Below are 22,887 nucleotides of genomic sequence, written 5' to 3'. Positions count from 1 at the left end.
ATTGTTACATGTATTATTTTACTCTATTATTATTGTTACATGTATTACTTTACTCTATTATTACTGTTATTACATTTCCATTACTTTATTGTTTTTATTGCATTTATTATTTTACTCTCTTTATTATTATTGGAAGGATACGTAAGCACATTTACATGGAAGAAGATTAGAATAATGATGTGATCAGAGTTGGGCAGTCTTATCTTAAATTACAGTTTTATGTAAATATCCATAAACATTTAACCTACTGATGCCTCAGTTAATGTAATTTTATTGGTATCTATTTCTATTTTGAAATTTACCAGCAGCTCCTGTATTTTCCACCCTCGACTTATACTCGCGTCAATATGTTTTCCAAGTTTTTTGTAGCAAAATGAGGTGCCTCGTCTTATATTTGGGTTGGCTTATGCTCAAGTATATACGGTATTACGGGAAAAGCTGAATCTTGTAATTTTATTTTCTGTGTAATAAGCTGTTTAGAGAGTCTTACCAATTTCATTTCATGGCTTATATTCTTTTATTACCCCACCTCAGCTTGGTTAACATTTGGAATGGTTTAACTGTATTGCCTTTTCCTTTTTTCGGATCGGCTTATACTCAAGTATATATGGTACTCTCCATTTCATAGTGAAGTCTGCTCAAAAATGATTGTTCTGGTAATTTGAAAGCAAAACCCAGACCCAAGGCAGGTTACATCATCTTAAAAGCATCGTAACATAAAACCATCGGCTAAAAACAAAATAAAATAAAATATCCAAGCATGCTCGGCAGCATAAATCATATAAACACTAAAGGTAAAATCAATTAAATTTCCCCCATACAACCATAAAGTGCTAGGATTCAAATAAAGACTATTTCAAACAGGAAAGTCTTCACCCCTTTTCTAAATGACATCAGCCTATCTGACTTCAATATCAAGGCAGATAATCCACACTATCTGCTTTGAACTGGATTATCTGAGTCCACGTTGTCATATAATCTAGTTCAAAGCAGTGTAGAAGGGGCCTTAATCAGCTTCCTTGATTTTTATGGATTTCAATTCACTTCTTCAGTTGCAGAGATAGAAATCCATCTTCAACCCATTGGCTGCACTGCAAATACTAAAAGGTGTGTATGCAAGCTGTTAAATCATGTAAAATTTGCAGAAACGGCATTATAAAATCAGAATAATCTCAGGCTGGTTCTCTTCTCCTGTTTTTACTCAATGCAGAGAGCACGAAATGGTGATGAGTCTTAAAGGCTCATGCAGACTCATATAAAATGACACATTTTTCCAGATTGTTGTGTTTGGTATGTTTGCATCTCATTTCATCTTTGGTATGTTGTGCTTCCTATAAGGAAAGAATAGCTAAGAGGGGGCGGAAGGTTGTGGATTACGATAGCAGCAGGCATCACTTGGAAGCCCTCCAGAATGCCAAGAAGAAGGATGAAGCTAAAACCGCAAAGGTATGAAGGCTATCTGGATCAAAGATCAGGTTTCTCAAAACCAGGAACGTTCTTCCCGTTAGATATCTAATTGTCCTTACCTGCCAGCTTCTACTGTCAGCTTGTCCTACAGTCTCCTACCTACCTTATAAAATCCAGATAGTCTGCTTTGGAGTGGATTATATGGCAGTGTAGACTCACACTGGATTATATGAGTCAGTTTGCAAGAACAGTAGAAAGCTGAGGATAAAAAGGAAAACTGGGAGGAGAAGGAGAGCGAAACTGGTCCATTTTAAAAGCGTCTGAAAAAGTGGGATGACAGAGGGTTAATTGGGATTGTCAGTGCCAAATCAGAAGTTTGGAAGAGATTGGATGACCTCCTATGGCCCCCACAAATTAAAATCAAATGACTGAAAAAAGATACAAACTTTTGCCAAATTTTCCATGTATTTTCCAAATTTTCCATGTATTTTGTGTTTAAATGAGAACATGACTACAATTGGCTTAAGACTTCTAATCTTGGGGGGGGGGGGGGAGTATCTCTGGACCTAGAACAGACTGGATGGGTCACCTGGCATGTAAAATTCTCCTTTGTAGATATTTGGCATGCAAAGGAAACACAACTCAATTCCACAATTAATTGAACTCTATATCTCTCTATATAAAAATGCTCTGTGCATAATGAGTACCTTAAAAACAAAAGAACTAATGAATGAAATCATGCCAAATTTGGCAACAAAACGTCTCACAAAACAAGGAGTGACCATCACTCAAAAAATTATGATTTTGTCATTTGGGAGTTGTAGTTGCTGGGATTTATAGTTCACCTACAATCAAAGAGTATTCTGAACTCCATCAACGATGGAATTGAACCAAACTTGGCACACAGAACTCCCATAACCAACAGAAAATATTGGAAGGGTTTGGTGGGCATTGACCTTGAGTTTGGGAGTTGTAGTTCACCTACATCTAGAGAGCACTGTGGACTCAAACAATCATGGATCTGGACCAAACTTGGCACAAGCACTTAATACGCCCAAATATGAACACAGATGGAGTTTGGGGAAAATAGATCTTGACATTTGGGAGTTGTAATCACTGGGATTCACAGTTCACCTACAATGAAAGAGCGTTCTGAATCCCCCAAAACGACTGCAACTCCCAGATATTGTGGGATTTTCTGCCTTGATGTTCTGGGTTATATGACTGTGTGGAAGGGCCCTCGGTGTACTTTTAGAGATTCTCAGACCTTGGTAAAGACAATAAAATGTGTCAACAATCTGAGTTCTGAGTCTTTTTGCCTTGACTGTCCTGTTCATGCTTCCTTCCCTTGAGCCTCTAACTGACTCTTCCTTGGGTCCAACTGCAGGCTGAAGAGGAGTTCTACAAAGCTCAAGCAGTGTTTGAGGAACTTAACAAAGAGCTACGAGAGGAGCTGCCGGTCATTTACAACAGGTAACACTGACTCCAGGTCAAGCTGCTAATACAGAAGAAATTGTAGAAACTGAGAAGTGAGGCTGTGACCAGGAGTTTCCTGTTAAGTCAACTTTTTTAGTAGCGATTTTTGGGGCTGGACCCTGGTGGGTGGCAAGGCAAGCCTGAGCTGAAGCAGAAAGGTTGAAAGGGGGGGAGGGGGGAGAAGTGTAACAATATATTAAATTGAAGGTTAAATTTTATTTAAAAGTCAAGAGCATTTGTTGTCCAGTTATCACATTTTGAAGTCAGCTTTAAAATGCTTCAAATGCTCTGTGTAGATGGGGCCTTAATAATAATAATAATAATAATAATAATAATAATAATAATAATAAACTTTATTTATATACATCTCTATCTCCCTGAGGGGGATTCAGGGCGGTTTCCAAGTAACATCACCAAAACATACAGAGTAAACAGCATGACATAAAATTAACAAAACAACATAAGCATAAAATTATCACAATAATAGTATATATTAAAAACAATCCTGCCTGTTCAGAGCAATTAAAAGGCTGGACCGGGGCTAGTGCAAACTCAAAATATGAGTGGATCGGGAATGAATTACAGTGCTATAACAGGCTAACAGCAATAGCAATAGCAGGTATGGGTCTGTGGCTGCTCATTTCCAGGGCCTATTAGAGAGATCACCGGGGTAATAGATAGGAAGTATAAGGCCATATTCAACAATGTTTGGGGCTGAGCTAGAACTGGTCATTCCAGGCATGTAGCCGGGGGGGGGGGGGGGGGGGGGGGATGGGACCTGTCTTCCTTCCAACCACACTTTCTTTGAGTAAAGATCAATTTCTTAGGATTGATCTCCACTGAAGCCCCTCAAGCCCCCCCCCCCCCCCAAATTCTCATGGTGGTTCGCGAAAAGGCCTTACTGGTGCATTATTTAAACTGTTATGTTTATTCATATCATGATCTGATCACCATATTCAATATATCCCATATGCATGGGGGTATTGGGGTAATGATACAAAAGGTTTGCTAGGCTAGACCCTCTTTCACTCAGACGCAGCCCCCCCCCCGAAACTCAGCCCCCCTGAAACCCCCCCTGAAAAACTCCCCCCCCCTCCCCGAAACGAAATCCTGGCTACGGGCCTGGGTCATTCTCAAAGGCTTGTTGAAACCACCAGGTCTTCAAGCTCTTACGAAAGGAGGAGAGGGATGGGACCTGTCTTCCTTCCAACCACACTTTCTTTGAGTAAAGATCAATTTCTTAGGATTGATCTCCACTTCCCTCTATCCCAGGATCTGATCCCAGTTTATCTACTTTGTGCTGAGATTCAACCCCACACTGCTCAAGTCTCAAGTCCTCAATGAGGAAGAAGTTAGTTAGCTTAGAGTAGGCTGAGGGTTTGTATGACAGTTGGGAATGTACCTATTTGCCCTCTCTGTTTCTGCTCTCATTCTAATTAGTTGTGTAGAACGGATACTTTTCTACTAGAAGCCTTTACTTCTGACTTTAGCTTTATACATCTTTGAATGTGCTGTGTGCTTTGAGCTCTCTGTTTATGTGTCAGGAAAGATGTAGTGCTTGGATGTAGGGCTTGGGAGAGATGGGTGTTAGAGTAGCTCAGACCTAGTTCTTTATTATTAAGAAATGCAGTTAATGATTAGTGTAAATCAGGGGTCCGCAAACTAAGGCCCAAGGGCCGAATACGGCCCTCCAAGGTAATTTACCCGGCTCTCGCTCAGGGTCAACCTAAGTGTGAAATGACTTGAGAGCACACAACAACAACAATCCTATCTCATCAGCCAAAGCAGGCTCACACTTCCCATTCAAATACTAATAAGTTTATATTTGTTAAAATTGTTCTTAATTTTAATTATTGTATTATTTTCAAGTGTTTTTTTCTCTACAAATAATATATGTGCAGTGTTCATAGGAATTCATTTGTGTTTTTTCAAATTATAATCCAGCCCTCCAACAGTTTGAGGGACTGTGACCTGGACCTCTGTTTATAAAGTTTGTGGACCCCTGGTGTAAATAAACCATTTGTGATTTTACATCTTTGCTGCCTAAGCTCTAGATTTTTTATAGCCACAACCAACGGCACTTCACATTTTGCTTGCTGTGAGCTGATTGCTCAACTTTTAGTATCCTGTTTATGTTTTTGGATGCTCTGCTATATTTTTGGATAGTTTTCCCTAACACTTTGAACTGGATTATATGAGTCTACGCTGCCAGATAATCTGGAGTCAGATCCTGGGATATAAGGACAGTGTAGATCCAGCCTTAGGCAACAATCTTCATAGTGTATATTGTCAGACATTTCCTTTGCCTCTGTCTTAGCTGTTCGGCCTATCTGCCACACAGCACACAAGCTCAATTAGGAAGGCAAAACAATAAACTCCCCAAATCAGCATGTGATAGAAATTGCTACCTCAAACATCACACTTTTCAGTAGCACAGCTGGAATCAGTAATGTTTCGTGACCACAGGATGGCAGCAAAATCTAGGAAGCATTTTGGCTTTTCTTTTCTTCGGGGAACCAGTGGTAATGGCTTGGTGTGGAATTAGATATAAGACATAGCTTTGCGTCAGAAACTGCAATACTATAACCATTCATCCCTTCTTTTCCCTGAAGCACTCAGTTCCTAAAAATGGATGATGCAATCTTTTTCTGCTCTTTGCTGGCCACTGCCACAGCAATCAATATTATGGTTCAATTAGTTAAAAGTCTTCCATTACACAGCTCAACAAAAAAAAAATCTGTCTTGGTTTTTCGGCCTCTCTCTGGAGTTGTTTGGGCTGCTGAGTCAAAAAATGCATTGAATAGACTGCATCAGCTTAGTTTCTTGGGTATGCTTATCATGGTTTTCTATGTGCAAGCATATGAAGATTGGTAGATGGCATATGTTCAGTATCTAAAAACTAGAGCTAATGGGGGGAAACTGGTGCTATTATTTGGATCAGCAGCTCAAATATACCCAGAACTGCTTTCACATTTGAGGCACCAAAATGTGTGTTGGCCAGAGAAACATATTATGCTATATTAGTTCAGGGTCAGATTCAAAATGGAAATTTGAAAACCCAGCTCAAATCCTTCATCCAACCACAAGATGGGCCAGGTCATTTTCGAATAATAACCAACTCAAGCAGGAAACAATCAGGGCCAGCTAATGCTTCCCAACAAAGGATTCCCCCAGACAGGAAGCAGTCAGGCTTTGAAGCTGCAAACCTATTCATTGATAACCACTCTGGCCAATTGCAACATTCAAACAGACAAGAGGTCTTTCTCCCACCCTTATTATTATTTTATTGCATTCATTATTTTAGTCTACTATTATTACATTTACATTATTTTACTCTATTATTGTTATTATTACAGTTACATTATTTTACTCTATTGTGATTATTTTATTACATTTACTTTATTATTATTCTTATTACATTTATTATTTTAGTCTATTATTATTGGAAGGATACGTAAGCACATTTACATTGAAGAAGGTTAGAATAATGTTTTAATCAGAGTTGGGCAGTCTTATCTTAAATGACAGTTTTATGTAAATATTCAGAAACATTTAACCTACTGATGCCTCAATTAATGCAATTTTATTGGTGTCTATTTTCATTTTGAAATTTACCAGTAGCTGCTGCATTTCCCACCCTCAACTTATACTCGAGTCAAGACGTTTTCCCAGGTTTTTTGTGGTAAAAAAGCTTATATTTGGGTCGGCTTATACTCGAATATATACAGTATTACAGGAAAAGCTGCATTTTGTAATTTTGTTTTCTGTGTAATAGGCTGTTTAGAGAGTCCTACCAATTTCATTTCAAGGCTTATATTGCTTTGTTATTCTGTTACCCACCTCAGCTTGGTTAACATTTGGAATTGTGTGGTTTAACTGTATTGCCTTTTCCTTTTTTCCCAGCCGGATTGCATGCTATGTAACAATATTCCAGAATATTTCTAATCTGCGAGATATATTCTACAAGGAAATGAGCAAGGTAAGTTAACCTCGGTGACAGATAAACTGGAATCTTAGGACTTTATATCACAAGGCTGGCAAAGAGGGATTTCAGCAGGATAAAAGCATCTTTGACAATATTAATTGCACAACGTCTTGCTTGTCCTGTTGCAGGTAAAACTCAACACTGCCTCTCAATACTGCTGTCTTCCCATTGCTGAATTCTGTGTAGTGGGTTCCCTCCACTGCAGTTCTGATATGCTCCCCTCACTATTTCCAGCAGACTTGGGGTTTTTCTTCCTATTTAATTTTCACTTATTATATTGCCATAATAATACTGAAAAAGGCATGCTGGGTGGGCATAGAACAGGATGACAAAGTTACGGCAAAGGTCTGGAAGACAGATCATGGGAACACAAATCATATCAAAGCAGTGCTGTTGTGCTAATGTAGGGAATTGCAATAATGAATGGCTTAAAACTGGCATGTTTCCATTCTTTACATTGCAATGAGATAGCAGGCTGGTATGATAAAGTAGTTAGAATGGTACACAAAGGAAGAATTCTGATTTCTTTACCCATTCTATTCCCTGGTATTCCTGATTGTCACTGATTTGGGTTTGAGTCCAAATTTGGAATTGAAACACCAGTTTCTTCTGTAATAGGAGCACAAGAGCCTGCCTGTCTCTTGCAATGACCACTGTGCCATTATGTGTGTCTATTTATTTATTTATTTATTTGGGTTGCTATGAGTTTTCTGGACTGTATGGCAATGTTCCAAAGCATTATCTCCTGATGTTTTGCCCACATCTATGGCAGACATCCTCAGAGGTTGTGAGATCTGCTGGAAACTAGGCAAGTGGGGTTTATATATCTGTGGAATAATGTCCAGGGTGGATAAAGAACTCTTGTCTGCTTGAAGAAAGTGTGAATGTTGCAATTGGCCACCTTGATTAGCACTGAATGGCCTTGCATTCAAAGCCTGGCTGCTTCCTGCCAGGGGAATCCTTCATTGGGAGGTGTTAGCTGGCCCTGATTGTTTCATGTTAGGAATTCCCCTTTTGTTTGTGTGTTCCTCTTTATTTACTATCGTGATTTTAGAGTTTTTTAAATATTGGTAGCCAGATTTTGTTCATTTTAATGTTTTCTGTTGAAATTGTCCACATGCTTGTGTATTTCAGTGGCTTCTCTATGTTGTCTGACATGATAGTTGTTAGAGTGGTCCAGCATTTATGTGTTCTCCAGTACTGTGCTGTGTTCAGGGTGGTTCATCAAGTGCTCTGCTATGGCTGACTTTATTTATCCATCCATCTATCAATCTAATTTTAAATTATCCAAGTGTTAGGATACTACTATATGGCAAAGTACTGTTGTGTATTTAATTTAAATCTTTTTAAAAGTGAAATTATAGTTGCCTCCTATAGTTGCCAGAAGCAAAAGATGCATGAAAGTAATGAAGTATCAGGATTAAGGGAAATATTGCAGACTGAAGAAGGAGAAGGGAAATGATTGATTTGTTGTTGTTGTTGTTGTTATTGTTCCTCTTGGTTATTTGGTGTTAATTTGCCTATTGCTTCTACTTCTAGCTGAACCATGATCTGTACGATGTGATGAGTAAACTGGAAAAGCAACACTCTGATAAAGTCTTCATTATTAAAGGGGTACCAAGGTAAGTGATTTCGTGTTCAGTCTCCTAAGGGTGTAGCACTCTACAACAGCAGACGCTATGGGTGCCCAGTGCTTTAAAATTCGTCTCCCCTTCCCATCCCAGGTGTAACAGCTTTTAATTCAGAAGACTCGAGTTCCATATACCACTGAGGAGAACATAATTCCCTACATTTAGCCCATTTCCCCTTCTCACAATTAGTTAGACCAGCGTTTCTAACCTGGGGGTCAGGACCCCTGGGGATGTCATGAGGGGATGTCAAAGGGGTCATTCACTGGACCAATACCTGATACACCCAAATTTGAATACTGGTGGGGTTGGTGGGGGATTGATTTTGTCATTTGGGAGTTGTAGTTGCTGGGAATTATAGTTCACCTACAATCAAAGAGCATTCTGAACTCCACCAACAATGGAATTGAACCAAACTTGGCACACAGAACTCCCATGACCAACAGAAAATACAGGAAATGTTTGGTGGGAATTGATCTTGAGTTTTGGAGTTGTAGTTCACCTACATCCAGAGAGCACTGTGGACTCAAACAATGATGGCTCTGGATCAAACTTGGGACGAATATTCAGTATGCCCAAATGGGAACACTGGAGGAGTTTTGGAAAAATAGACTTGACATTTGGGAGTTGTAGTTGCTGGGATTTATAGTTCACCTACTCTCAAAGAGCATTCTGAACCGTGTTAGACTCTCCCCCCCCCCAAAAAATTTATATGCCTTATTAGTCAGACTTGCAAATCAATTCCTTCCAGTGATCAATCATAAAAAGTACACTAAATACAAAATAGATCAGTGAGAAAGCTTATGTGATATAACAAACAAGCCTCTTGCAGCATTTGGGTGAGTAACTCTGCAAAAATTATGATTAACGCTTCACCTAGTTTGACCCTTATTTGGGTTCTTTATGAGGCTGGCACAGTAGGTCCCACTGTCTGAAGAAGAGGAAACACCCGGCCTGTCCCTTCTACAGCCACCACCTTCTCTCTTTGCTGTAGCCGTAGCTTCAGCCCACACTTCTCCCTTGGCATCAGGTGAGCTTCCCAGAGATCCTTCCCACCTACCTTTTCCATTGATTCTTTCATTTGAGAGGTCACAAGAGTCCCACTAGCCAATTGGCCTACATTTGGCTCAATCGAAGAGTAGCCGAGTAGATTGATGTCCAAAGTGGCCACCCTTAAAAATTAGCAAGAAATTAGTTTTCTTTCATCTACAATTCCCAGAATCCACCAACCACTGTAGAATTCCTGGAACTGTTATCCAAAAAAGTCCCTCTTGCCCCTGGGAAAGACCTAGATGGCTCTCAGCGGGTGGGAGGATGTTGCCCACACAGAAGTAGGAAGCATATGCCATTCCCTGTTACCCCCTTTTCTTACATGAAGTAAGAAATTCACCCTGTTTTGTGGGAGAATAGACCCTGTGGCTAATGGAGTAAAAGATAAATACCTCCTTCTATAAGAGATAATGCTTCTAGATGAGATGTATTGCCATGCAACCTTGTCTTCTTCATAGAATTTGTGTGTATTGTGAGGGAGATGTCAAGAGAATGCTTCTAGATGAGACCTATTGCCGTGCAACCTTGTCTTATTCATAGAACTTGTATGTATTGTGAGGGAGATGTCAAGAGGATGACATTGTGTTTCCATCATGCTTCTCATCTCCTTTCATGATTTGAAAATTCATTAAAGTGCTTTGAGATTTTGACCAGGAAGCATCAAGTATCCTTGAAGTGGGGAACATCCAACCATTGTATATGGCACTTTATGATAAATCAGATTAAGAGCTCTCTCCATTGATATTCAAGTTGTATACTGCCTTTGAATATGGAGGTCCCATTTCAGTATAGTGGCTAAATAGAACACAATGTAACAAGGGGCTGTACATTCAAGCAGGCTATTTTTGCTTACCTTACTACAGTAACAGAGGCTCATTGGTCATCTCATCTCCAGTAAGTCCAACCAGCCCTGTTTCCATTCCTGTGGAGAACAGCATTAGGGAGACATTAACATCTCCTACTGTCAAGACTCCAAACCAAAAGAGAGAATCTGTTCAAGATACGGAGGCAGTAGCATTAATGTCCAGAGGTGCCAGTGAAACAGAGGAGGACATCTCTGCATCTTCAATCTCGGAGTTGCAAAATGAGGGAGCGGAAGTGGCTGGATTGGGCACTTCTACAGTCAGTGGCTCCAAAGATGACAGCCAAGTGATGACACTGGAGACACCCATCCATGTTTCCCAAGGCACCCCCCAGGATGTTGGAGAAGTTGCAAACAATATAGCTGGGATGATCTTATCAACGGCAGTGTTTGAGGCAGCTGGTAAAGGCCAGAATGTTTGCAGAGACTCAGAAGCACAGCCTCCTTTGGTTGATGCCTTTGAAGCCAGGGATATCTATGAGAAAGGTGAAGGTTCTCCACCCCATCAGAAGGATGGCATTCCACATCCATTGAAGCAGGAAGATGAGCCCCTCCAGAATGTCTTGGATGAAGCCCGGGTTGATGAATCAGACCCTCAAGGGGACAGTTTGATATCCCATGAGAACTCAGTTTGTCTTGAAGGCGATCTCCAAGATTCTCCACCTCCAACCCAAGCTGAGAAGGTTGGAGGGGAAGCATTCAACGCCACTATTACTGCATTGGTGGACAGCGCCATTACTGAAGCTGAACGAGAAACAGGGCCCATTCAAGACCAGCAACCAGGAAAAGGAGCAGCAAGTGATCTGGATGTTAAAACTGATAAGGATGTTGAAACCAATGAAAACAGTGATGGAAGCATGGAAGAAATAGAAGTTTCCCCTAAAGCTATCAATACTCAGGTAAGGATGAGAGCTCTGTCCCCTTTCCCATTTATTATTGTACTCTCTACTTATGTTCAGCTCCAGTCTTGGGATGATGAAGCCCCTCCTCAGCCTACAGCAGCACCAGTATTGTGTTTATGTCAGCAAAATACGTGGGTACTGATAGATTTCCAGGAATCTCTGTCTAAGCATTGACCACTCAGATTTACATGAGAGCTCAAGAGCAAGAAGTGAAGGAAACTACTCTCATAAGACTGATCTGATATTCTCAGTCCTCTGATCGTTCTGAACACTTTTTAAACATTTGTCTCTTAATGTATTATTGAAGGCTTTCATGGCTGGAATCACTGGGTTGTTGTAGGTTTTTCGGACTACATGGACTGTATGGCCATGTTCCAGAAGCATTCTCTCCTGACGTTTCGCCTGCATCTAAGGCACGCATCCTCAGAGGTTGTGAGGTCTGTTGGAAGCTAGGAAAATGGGATTTATGTATTCCCTTCAAAAATACTTAAAAGTACATTATCACACATTATCACACTAGTCAGTAAGATACATTGGGGGCTCCCTAGAAATGAATAAAAGCATTTTTACTGCACACCATCATCCCAAACCAACCAAACATCAGGAGAGAATGCTTCTAGAACATGGCCATATAGCCCAAAAAATCTACAACAACCCATTTGTCTCCTACTTTGTCAGAACCATCCTCCCACCATAAATTTGCCTTCTGCTTGGAGCACAAGTTTCTCCAAGGCAAAAACACCAGTGCCTCCCAATTTGGGAGATTTGATTGCATCCTACATGCCAGATATTTAAACAAAAGAGGAGTAGCAATCCTGTCTAGCAGGAAAAACTTAAAATGCTGCAGTTTTCAGAGTTGCTATCTTGCTGCTCCAAAAACTAATGCCAGACTTAAGCACTTACACAATTGGTGGTGTTTTGTTTTTGTTGCTGTTGTTGTTGTTGTTCATTTGTTCAGTCGTTTCCAACTCTTCGTGACTTCATGGACCAGCCCATGCCAGAGCTCCCTGTCAGCCATCACCACCCCCCAGCTCCTTCAAGGTCAATCCAGTCACTTCAGGGATGCCATCCATCCATCTTGCCCTTGGTCGGCCCCTCTTCCTTTTTCCTTCCATTTTCCCCAGCATCATTGTCTTCTTTAAGCTTTCCTTTCTTCTCCTGATGTGGCCAAAGTACTTCATCTTTGTCTCTACTATCTTTTTTTGTTTTTGTTGCTGGTGATGTTCAAATGTTTCAAGCATATCATTCTTTCAACCCTCAGGCAGAATTCTGTAGAGTAGGTGCAATAAGGGAGTATTTTACCGCTGTATTGTAGACAGAAGGCGGAGGCGGAGAGAACAATGACTTCTCTGTGGCATCCAAGTGAGTGGGCCTAAATAGATGAGGAGAATTAGGCAATATTGCAGTTTGCACTCTGGGAAGATATGATTTCCTTTTAATAGAGGCATTCCGTTGAGGAGATGACGTGTATGTGTTGGTCATCACTCCTTATTCATTGTATGAACAAATGATACTCTGAAAGTGAGTATCTAATTAAGTTACAAATGCTTTAATGGAATCTCCCTCTTGAACATGGCAGAGCTTACAGTAATTGATAAGAGTATGTCTGCAGCCAGGAAATCAGAAGATGTTTACTTCTTGGGAGGAGAGCAATGACCAATCTCGATAAAATAGTGAAGAGTAGAGACATCACACTGGCAACAAAGATCCATATAGTTAAAGCAATGGTATTCCCCGTAGTAACCTATGGATGTGAGAGCTGGACCATAAGGAAGGCTGAGTGAAGGAAGATAGACGCTTTTGAACTGTGGTGCTGGAGGAAAATTGTGAGAGTTCCTTGGACTGCGTGAAGATCTAACCAGTCCATACTTCAGGAAATAAAGCCCGGCTGTTCATTGGAGGGAAAGATATTAGAGGCAAAGATGAAGTATTTTGGCCACATAATGAGAAGATAGGAAAGCTAAGAGAAGACAATGATGCTGGGGAAAATAGTAGGAAAAAGGAAGAGGAGCCAACCAAGGGCAAGATGGATGGTATCCTTGAAGTGACTGGCTTGACTATGAAGGAGGTGGGGGTGGTGACAACTGACAAGGACATCTGGCGTGGGCTGATCCATGAGGTCACAAAGAGTTGGAAGCAACTGAACGAATAAACAACATGTTTAAAACATTTATATCTCACCTTTCTACCACAATACGCATGGTAGCCAATAAATATTTAAAGTAAACAATGTGAAATCCCATAAAATTAGGACAACCAAGACAATATTATCCAAGCTTTATCCAAATGCAACATTTGTCAGCAGGAAGATAATGTGGAAGGATGAGAAATGCAAAGTTTTCAAGATCATTGCAGCATCTAGGTGCCACCACTTGACAACTGATGCCTGTACTTCCTATTTTTGTGACTTGTGAGGAAATCAAAGGGATCTTTTGGAGGCATGGGGAGCAACCCACCACATTTGGAGGTGGCCTAGACCTGCCAGGGATGAAAACTAACTTTTGCAAAAGTATCCCAAAACAATATTTTGTGGGGCCTAAAGATGACTCAAATTACCGCTAGAAGCTCCTGGTGGTGCAGTGGGTTAAACTGCTGAGCTGCTAAACTTGATGACTGAAAGGTCACAGGTTTGAATCCGGGGAGAAGCGTGAGCTTCTGCTGTCAGCCCCAGCTTCTGCCAACCTAGCAGTTTGGAAAACATGCAAATGTGAGTAGATTCTGGCAGGAAGGTAACGGCATTCCATGCAGTCATGCTGGCTACATGACCTTGGAGGTGTCTATGGACAATGCCAGCTGTTCAGCTTAGAAATGGAGATGAGTGCCACCCTCTGCCCCCCAGGCAGAGATTAGTACCACCACCCGGGTTGTAGCATCTGAAGTAAGCTAAGACCCAAACAGGAAAGTGGGAGAAAGATACTGGGACCTTTTTAAAGCAGTTGAAAATGTGAATTAATTCACATTTTCAACAGAGGATTAATCATGACTATCCCAAACCATATTGGAACAGTTGGAAGGTATGAAGATGCTTGGTTGGCTCTGTAAGAAGTCAAGACCAGAACATATATAACCATTTCATATCATCTTTCATCTTTCTTTGAGCATCTAGAGATCTATGAAATTTAAGATCTATTCACATAGTTTCCAACTATCCCAGAGTAATATAGACAGTTTCTATTACTTCTCTTTGTCTTCATGAAGAAGTTCTTAATCAGTAGTGGGTTTATAGATTGAGAGATAGATAGATAGATAGATAGATAGATAGATAGATAGATCAGTGTAAAATTTGTATTGTTCTCTTCTATATGTTCATATACCTACTGTATTCTATGTGATATCGCACTATTGAGTGCTTTTGTGAGCCACCCTGAGTTCCTTCGGAAAGATGGTGGCAGGATACAAATAAATTATTATTATTATTAATAATAATAATAATAATAATCTTAAACCCTTTCTGCATTGCCACATTATCCAGATTATCAAAGCAGATAATCCACATTATCTACTTTGAACTGGATTATTTGAGTCTAAACTGCCATATAATCCAGTTCAAAGAAAACAATCTGGATTGTATATGGCTATGTAGAAGGGGCCTTATTTAAATTTCTGCATACTGAGCAGAAAGCACAGAAGCAATTTGCAATGAATTAAATTGGAAGGAAAAGTCTTGTCCTTCCCAGCAGACTTAGGAAAAAGAAAACTGCTGCATGCTCGCCTAGTTTGTGCATTCTTCTCCATTAGTAACATTGCCGTCTTGATATTGCTTAGCTACCTACATCCTAGTTTTCATCTGGGAATATTGAGTAGTCAGACATGATTGCTATCTTAATAACGAAAAGGATTCTTGTTTGTTTCAGATTATCTCTAGCTTCTTCTCAGATGATAAAAAAGAGGATTATGACAAACTGCCTCTGGGATTCTTGTTCAAGGTAAGAAGAAACGTTCCCTGTCTTGTCTTGACAGGTAGGAGATGGCCTTCTGCTTTTGGTTATTGGGTAATTGACAGCCTTGTGAAAGCTTGGGCCTGGACTGAGGAAGGAGAGCATAAGTCAGAAATCTTTAATGTTTGAGCCTATGCAGGATGAACAGCTGAATTATGGTTGTCATGTTTTACTTCAAAGAACCAGTTCAGATTTCTCTGTATGATAGAAGTAAGGACATAGTTTCTGTTTATATAGATAAGACTCCCAATGCTACAATAACAGCTTTTTCTCAGTTCTAGAAATGCAATGCCTTATTGCTATTTTGCTTCATATTCCAGGCTCAGGCAATTCAAGCTTATGCTTCAGATGATAATAACCATCTTCAGTTTGGAGAAGGGGAGACCATACTAGTGCTCTCAGATGCCCAGGCCGAGGTAACATCATACCATATGTTTACCATTGTAATTCAAAATGTTTGTGGCAAATGGTGTTAATGGTGCTGCTGTAATATTTCTTGCTGTTGTGTGTTAGTGGTTCCCAACCTTCTTTTGACCAGGGACCACGTGACCAGGGACCACTTTGACCAAGGATCACTCTCCAACATTAGTACCAAAAGGGTTACAAATACAAATGAGGTTTTGGTCAACTTTAGATTCACTTTGGTTATTTGGGGTTCTGATTCAGAAAATGGCATGGGATAGACCACATCAGCTCTAGTTTCCAATACAAAACATATGGCATCCAGTAGTTGCCATCTGCTTGCTCACAGAAAACTATAGCTAATAATCTAGAGCTCATGCCTTAGTAGTATTCTTTTGTGGATAGTCCCTATTGCCTTGGCACCATAAGAGGGTTTTGCAAGACCAGTCACTCTCTTTCCCACTTGGTTTTGAGGCAATGGTGTAATGGTGGGACCACGGACCATATTTTCATTCTTGTGGACCACTGGTGGTCCATGGCCCACAGGTTGGGAACCACTGATTTAAGTTGACTGTGACTTATGGCAACCCTCACATAGGTGTTTCTAGCCAAATCTATTCAGAAAAGCTTTGGTATTACCTTCTTCTAAGGCTGTGTCATCCAGCAGGTTTCCTGTTAGTCTGACACTCATACCACTACATCATGCCCACAATACCAGAAGCGGCCGAATTTGTTTTGTTGTATTTTATTGCATTACTTCTTGGCGGGAGCAGGGAAGCTAAGTCTTTCATTCTGAACTCTGCCAAAGGTAAAGAGGAAAAGAAAAAAAAGGAAGAGCTTGGTGGTGGTGCTATAAAATCATACCCACTCACTTCACGTGACTGCCTTGTGTAACAGAACCTCAGTGGAAGGAACATTTTGCATGTAAATCCATTGTGGAAAAGCAGGATATTTGCGAGGCACTGACAGGTCTTACCCATTAATTAAAAGGGTGCTCCAGGAATGGATGAGATATATACGTACAATGGCAAACATAGTCCTTTTCTTATTGTAACCATGATCTATCCTTACTGTGTCCTGTGTCCGTGGCATGGTTGGGGTGTTTCCCCATTGTGTGAGGGCTTTGTTTGTATGTTTAATGTACCTGCTTTCTTCTGTCAAACATTAACTCTCCGCTTCTGGTCTACAGTTCTCTAACTCACACCAAACTTACCTGCTTTAGGCTGGCATAAGGGAGGAAGAAGAAAAAGGAAGAATAACTTTATTTTTCTGCCCTGCTTCCATCTCCCCAAGGGGACTCGGGGTGGCTTACATGGGGCCACACCCAGGCAACATACAAATTAAGATACAAATTAAAATGACACAAAACAGCATAACAATAATAAACAAGCATCGAGCAACAGCAACCAAATTTTTGAGGGGAGGAAGGAGGCCAATATACGAATTGATTAAAAGGTAAATAGATCAATAAGGTGGATAGGAACATAAATGGCACAGGAGATATCATGGAAACAGAGCAATTAAACATGATCAGGAGGACACAGTTCCTGTGCTGACCATTGAGGAAGGAGCTTCCCACCTTGGTCAGCTTACTAGACTTCTATGTGGGATCCAAAGGGGGAATTAAGTCTTCTTTCTCTCCAATATTCAGCCTTCTCCAGTGTTTGTCTGAATGCTTCTTCAACTGCATTCGGTCTTTTACTATAGCCCCCTCTAACTATTGAACTGCACCACTCATTATCACTGGTCACTGCCTATACTGGCTGGAGCTGATGGGAATTGTAACTTTAAAATCCAAACATATCCGTCTGGGAAAGCCTACTTCATTACCTGCAGCTGTCAATCTGATCTTACATGATACTAACCTTTTACTTAAGTACTATCTTGACAACAGTTGAAGACACTGCACTGCTCACTAGAAAATTCCATGCCCAGTGTTTGCTTTTGCCACAAGCTCATTATGGCCCCATCTGCATTGCCATATAAAATCTAGATTATCTGCTTTGAACTAGTTTATATGGCAGTGTAGACTCATATAATCAAGTTCAAAGCAGATAATATGGATTATCTGTTTGATTATCTGGATTACATGGCAGTGTAGAAGGGGCCTTAGTGACCTTAAGGCAAGCTACCAGAAATGAGACTACTTTTGCTTTGTCAGTGCTACCATGCAAACAGGCGTGCCCAGTAAATTGCAAAACCCTCTTTTTCTAATAATCCTAGGCTCCCAGAAATGTTTAAGTTATCTGGAATATTGACTCGCACTATCACATCATATTTTCCCAAGTTATTTTTAAACACGGAAGCTAGCTAGGCATTTGATAGAGAGAGAGAGAAATTCAACATGGGAGTATATTAGGGCCCTTCCACACAGTTCTAAATCCCAGAATATCAAGGCAAAGAATCCCACAAGACCTGCTTTGAACTGGGTTATCTGTATCCACACTCAAATAATGTGGGATTTTGAGAAACTGCGTTGCTTCTGGTGTGAGAGAACTGGCCGTCTGCAGAGATGTTGCCCAGGGGATGCCTGGATGTATTACCATCCTGTAGGAGGCTTCTCTCATGTCCTGCATGAGAAGCTGGAACTGACAAATGGGAGCTCACCCTGTTCTCCAGATTCAAACCGCCGACCTTTCAGTCAGCAGTCCTACTGGCACAAGGGTTTAACCCATTGTGCCATCAGGGGCTCCACAAAATGTGTGGTGAAGTGGTAGGATATCCAAATTCTGGAATTTCAGGTTTACACAATGAACTGGAATTTGATCCAAAAAGAAGCCCTTGCTGCTCTCAGAATTCAGTGTTCGAAAAACTAGATTTAAAAACCAAACGTTGAAGTTTTGAGTTGAGTTTTTTAAATGCAAATTTGAGCTTGTTGTGTGCCACTTCTGTCATCGTCAGGGTGTTGGTGGAGGTAATTAGACGTGGGAGATCTGGAAGCCAGTGTGTCATTTGCTGTACAATTTGCAGATATTACACTGAGGTCTAACTAACACCTCTGCAGATCCACCCCTTCCATGTGTCACCTCTCTGGTTTTGAAATGAGATGCATATGAAGGGAAGACCCTTCTGAAAACAAATTCATGAAAAAACTTTGATATGTGTGTGTGTTTGTTTTTATTTTCTAGGAAAAGGGATTCCTGATGGGAATAAAGGAGAGTGACTGGATGTCAAACCAGAATATGTTGCAAAAAGGCATTTTCTCGCCCGGCACAATCAAATCTCTTTCCTCGGCATAATCTCAGAAGTTGATGCAGATGCAGAAGGAAGAGTTCAATAGATACTTCTCAACAGCTCAATAATATTATGTTCCAAATGCTGGTTTTCCAAAGTTCCTTTTAACACTCTTCTTCCTCACTCATATACGCTCTTGTAAATACACATGATACTATGTACATTGCAGCATTTCTGGTGTATGTGCCTTTAAATGTTTTGGATGTTCCTTATACTAGAAGTCAACAACTATCAGGCCTTTAGCCAAATTCAGCATGTCTCTAGTTCCAATTTACTTTGATATCCCTGCATTGCCATCTATAGAGCAAGGTTTCTAGTTTGCTTGACAGTACGCTGTCCTTGACATAAAGCAGAGCTTTCCAAACTTTTCATGTTGATGACACGCTTCTTTGACGTGCACCCTTTCATGATATGATGATTCTATTTTACGAGCAAGACAGAGGTTAAACCATCTCCTTATAAGATTTTTGAAAATCTTTCTTTTACACTTTTTATGTATTACAGTTGATTCTTGTGTAGTTTCCTCTATAGCCGCCCCATGTGGTTCATTACAAACATCATTGTCAACAGATTTTATTTTCTTAATTAGAACCTTATACATTTTAGTGGTCATTCCCACAACTCAACCAACAAATTGTGTATATTATAAAAGTTATAACAGTACACTTGAAGAGCACCAGCACTCCACATCTGTAGTGATATTCAACCTATTCGTACGAGGCTAAAATCAGCGGCATATGCTGATCTAGCCCCAGTCACCCATGGAGCTAGTCGGCTCCCATCAGACAAAATTGTGCTGGTTCCCTCAAAATGTGGACATCACACTAAACTCCTTGAAATGATTCCATCAGCACTGCCTCTGAAAAATCCTGGAAATCTCTTGGGAAGACAGGCGGACAAATGTCAGCATGCTGGAAGAAGCAAAGACTACGAGCACTGAAGCGATGGTCCTCCGCCATCAACTCCGCTGGACTGAAAATGTCCGAATGCCTGATCACCATCTCCCAAAGCAGTTACTCTACTCTGAACTCAAGAATGGGAAACAGAATGCTGGTGGACAGGAAAAGAGATTTTAAAATGGGCTTAAAGCCAACCTCAAAAACTGTGGCATAGCGACTGAGAACTGGGAAACCCTGGCCCTTGAGTGCTCTAACTGGAGGTCAGCTGTGTCCAGCAGTGCTGCAGAATTCGAAGGGGCACGAATGGAGGGCGAAAGGGAGGAATGTGCCAAGACGAAAGCGCATCAAGCCAACCCTGACTGGAACCGCCTTCCACCTGGAAACCGATGTCCTCATTGCGGGAGAACACGCAGATCAAGAATAGGGCTCCACAGCCACCTATGGACCCACCACCAAGACACCACATCTTGAGGACTATCATCCTCGGGCCTAAGTAAGTAAAGTCATGGGTGAAGGAGGGTGGAACTGGCCACCGCAGCAACACAGAGGCTTCCCGTGTTGCCATTAAATCTAGGGGGGAAGCCGCACGCTCTACGTGTGCTAACTCTCCCCCATGTGATTGCTCTCCCATTGATCCAGACAATGCGAGGTGTGGGGCACAGGATTCCCCACACCTCAAGGCAAAGCAGAACGCCACCGCCTCCTGCCACTGGCTGTCTGGTTAATAGTAAATAATAGGAGGTTAGAGCCATCAATGGCTACTTATCAGAACGGTGATAGGTTGTCTCCAATATCACTGTCACCAGCAATTAATATATGTATGTCCTCTTGCTGTATACATCAGTCTAAGGCTGTGTCCACACTGCCATATAATCCAATTCAAAGCAGATAATCTGGATTCAGAAACCAGATTCTATGTCAGTAAAGATGGGGGCACAGCCAAGATGCAGTTGCTGGTGTGTTTTTTGGTGGCCACTGTATGAAACAGGTGCTGAATTTAATAGGTCCTTGGTTTGATCCATCAGGACTCTTTTGATGTTCTTACATTTCTAACTTTGTACACAAAGTGAAAGATAATATAAGGGAATTGGAATTGTTTATATAAGTCCTTCTTATCACCTTATCTATAGGCTTAACGTCTAAAATAAATACATTGTGGAAAGTTTGGGCTCACACGTGATTTTTTCCAACCATTTTGGAAAACAAAGGTTTCTGCTTTGTATTTTCTTACAGCGAACAGAGGCACTTTGTGTTATAAAGCGTGAACACATATACTTCAGTTAGCCAAGTACATGTGTCCCTGGGCATTATTTCTTTAACAGAAACCTCAGTACCAGTTAAACCCTTGTGTCAGCAGGACTAAAGACTGAAAGGTTGGAGGTTCGAACCGGGGGAGAGCACGGATGAGCTCCCTCTATCAGCTCCAGCTGCCTTTGCGGGGACATGAGAGAAGCCTCCCATAAGGATGGTAAAACATCAAAAAACATCTGGGCGTCCCCTGGGCAATGTCAATTCCCCTACACCAGAAGCGACTTGCAGTTTCTCAAGTTGCTCCTGACATGACCAAAAAAAACCAAAACAAAACAAAGGCAGAAATAACATGGAAAGACTGGGGATGGTTTCCTACACCACAAAAGAAGAGCCGTTCAACATGTTCCAGCATCGCTTTTATTTAAAACTAACAATATATGTATGTGAAAGGTCAAGTGAACCTAGGATAAGTAAATAAAACATTATGAAGCTGACAGAGACCACTAGAAATGTTCTTCCAAAATGCATCCAGGAATGACTTATTGTCTCACCAGTCTTTAATTTCCTAATGATTTCCATTTTGACGGCCAAACATTGTTTTATTCTTGTTCAACATGTTGGGTGTGACTGGTAAGGCAGGCATATCGATTTATTCCTTTTCTCTCCACTTCATTATTCACACATGATTAGAAAGAGATTATGAGAGCCACTGCTTTTTACCTTGCCTGCTGTACATAAGCACATAGAGCTACAGTAGGCTTGGCTAGAATCGAAGCCCATTCTTCCCCAATTAAACTTTACTGTATTGTTTGCTGCACAATGCAATGAACTGATGCTACAAGTCTGTGTTTTCCCAGCCCTCCTTCACCATCCTGTCAATACTGATGCTGATAAAACACTTCCAACAATGCAAAAGATGAGAAAGAAAGTGGGTAGGTAGCTGTAAAAAGGAGTTTCTTTGTCAGAGGATTTGTTAACAGAACTATGCCTGTACATAAGGGGGAAATCTATGTAGGAATTAACGTGTATCTCTGGTATGTGGTTTCATGTAAATTTCACTAGTGTGTGTAATTATGTGAAAAGCAGCAACTGGCCCTCATTTCCTGGTGTGCAACTTTGCAGTTTTGATCAGCAAAATACAGCAGCAAAGGATTTTACGCACAGTTCTCTATGTACAAATTTCATGTTAAATACTCTTCATAGAGGGGGATTTGTTTGTAGCAAATAAAGTCATCTTGTGACTTGTTCTGGTCCGGTTTACCTATCCGAACGGATCTTCCTCTGAGCCAGTCAGAGCATTAAGATCAGCTGAGGAGGTCCTGCTCTTGGTCCTACCACCTTCGCAGGTGCATCTGGTGGGGACAAGAGACAGGGCCTTCTCAGTGGTGGCTCCTCGGCTGTGGAATTCCCCCTCCCCCTTGGCCTTCAAGAAATTGCTCAAAGCGTGGCTTTTAAAGCAAGCATTTGGAGAGTGAGATGAAACAGCCAAGATGACTTGGGATCGATACAATGTTCAATGTTTTATGTTATGTTGTTTATGCTTGATGTTTTATAATTCTCTGATTTTAATATATTATTATATGCTGTTTTGGTTATGTGTTGTGTTTTATACTCTGTGAGGCATTTAATTTTGCCATTTTGTTTTGTCGTGAAATGCTTTGAGTCCCCCTTGGGGTTGAGAAAAGCAATATATACATATATACATACACACACACACACACACATATATATGACATAAATAAATAAAAACTTGTAGATGCTAGACCACATAATCAGCACATGCTGACTTTAACACCTCCTCCCTAACTTTGGTAAACTATCCTTTTTTAAAATATAAAGTAAGCCCTTCTGAA

At 40.8% G+C, this 22,887-nt stretch overlaps 1 protein-coding gene across 1 annotated transcript in view; it reads left to right on the top strand.

The window, feature by feature from the left end:
• BIN2 (bridging integrator 2) overlaps positions 1–22,561 on the top strand; it is a 42,773-nt gene extending 20,212 nt beyond the window's left edge. Inside the window, exons 6-13 of the mRNA XM_060762800.2 lie at positions 1,339–1,446; positions 2,795–2,880; positions 6,787–6,862; positions 8,408–8,490; positions 10,410–11,307; positions 15,165–15,236; positions 15,569–15,664; positions 18,779–22,561. Of these exons, the coding sequence (XP_060618783.2) occupies positions 1,339–1,446; positions 2,795–2,880; positions 6,787–6,862; positions 8,408–8,490; positions 10,410–11,307; positions 15,165–15,236; positions 15,569–15,664; positions 18,779–18,889 (1,530 nt within the window). The 3' untranslated portion in view covers positions 18,890–22,561. The remainder of the gene's footprint in view (positions 1–1,338; positions 1,447–2,794; positions 2,881–6,786; positions 6,863–8,407; positions 8,491–10,409; positions 11,308–15,164; positions 15,237–15,568; positions 15,665–18,778) is intronic.
• Positions 22,562–22,887: the final 326 nt, after the last annotated feature.

This window comes from Anolis sagrei, chromosome 2 (genome assembly GCF_037176765.1).
Source record: "Anolis sagrei isolate rAnoSag1 chromosome 2, rAnoSag1.mat, whole genome shotgun sequence".
NCBI classification, from domain to species: Eukaryota; Metazoa; Chordata; class Lepidosauria; order Squamata; family Dactyloidae; genus Anolis; species Anolis sagrei.
The sequence above is the reverse complement of the archived record's forward strand: the minus strand, read 5'-3'. Positions and strand labels throughout refer to the sequence as shown.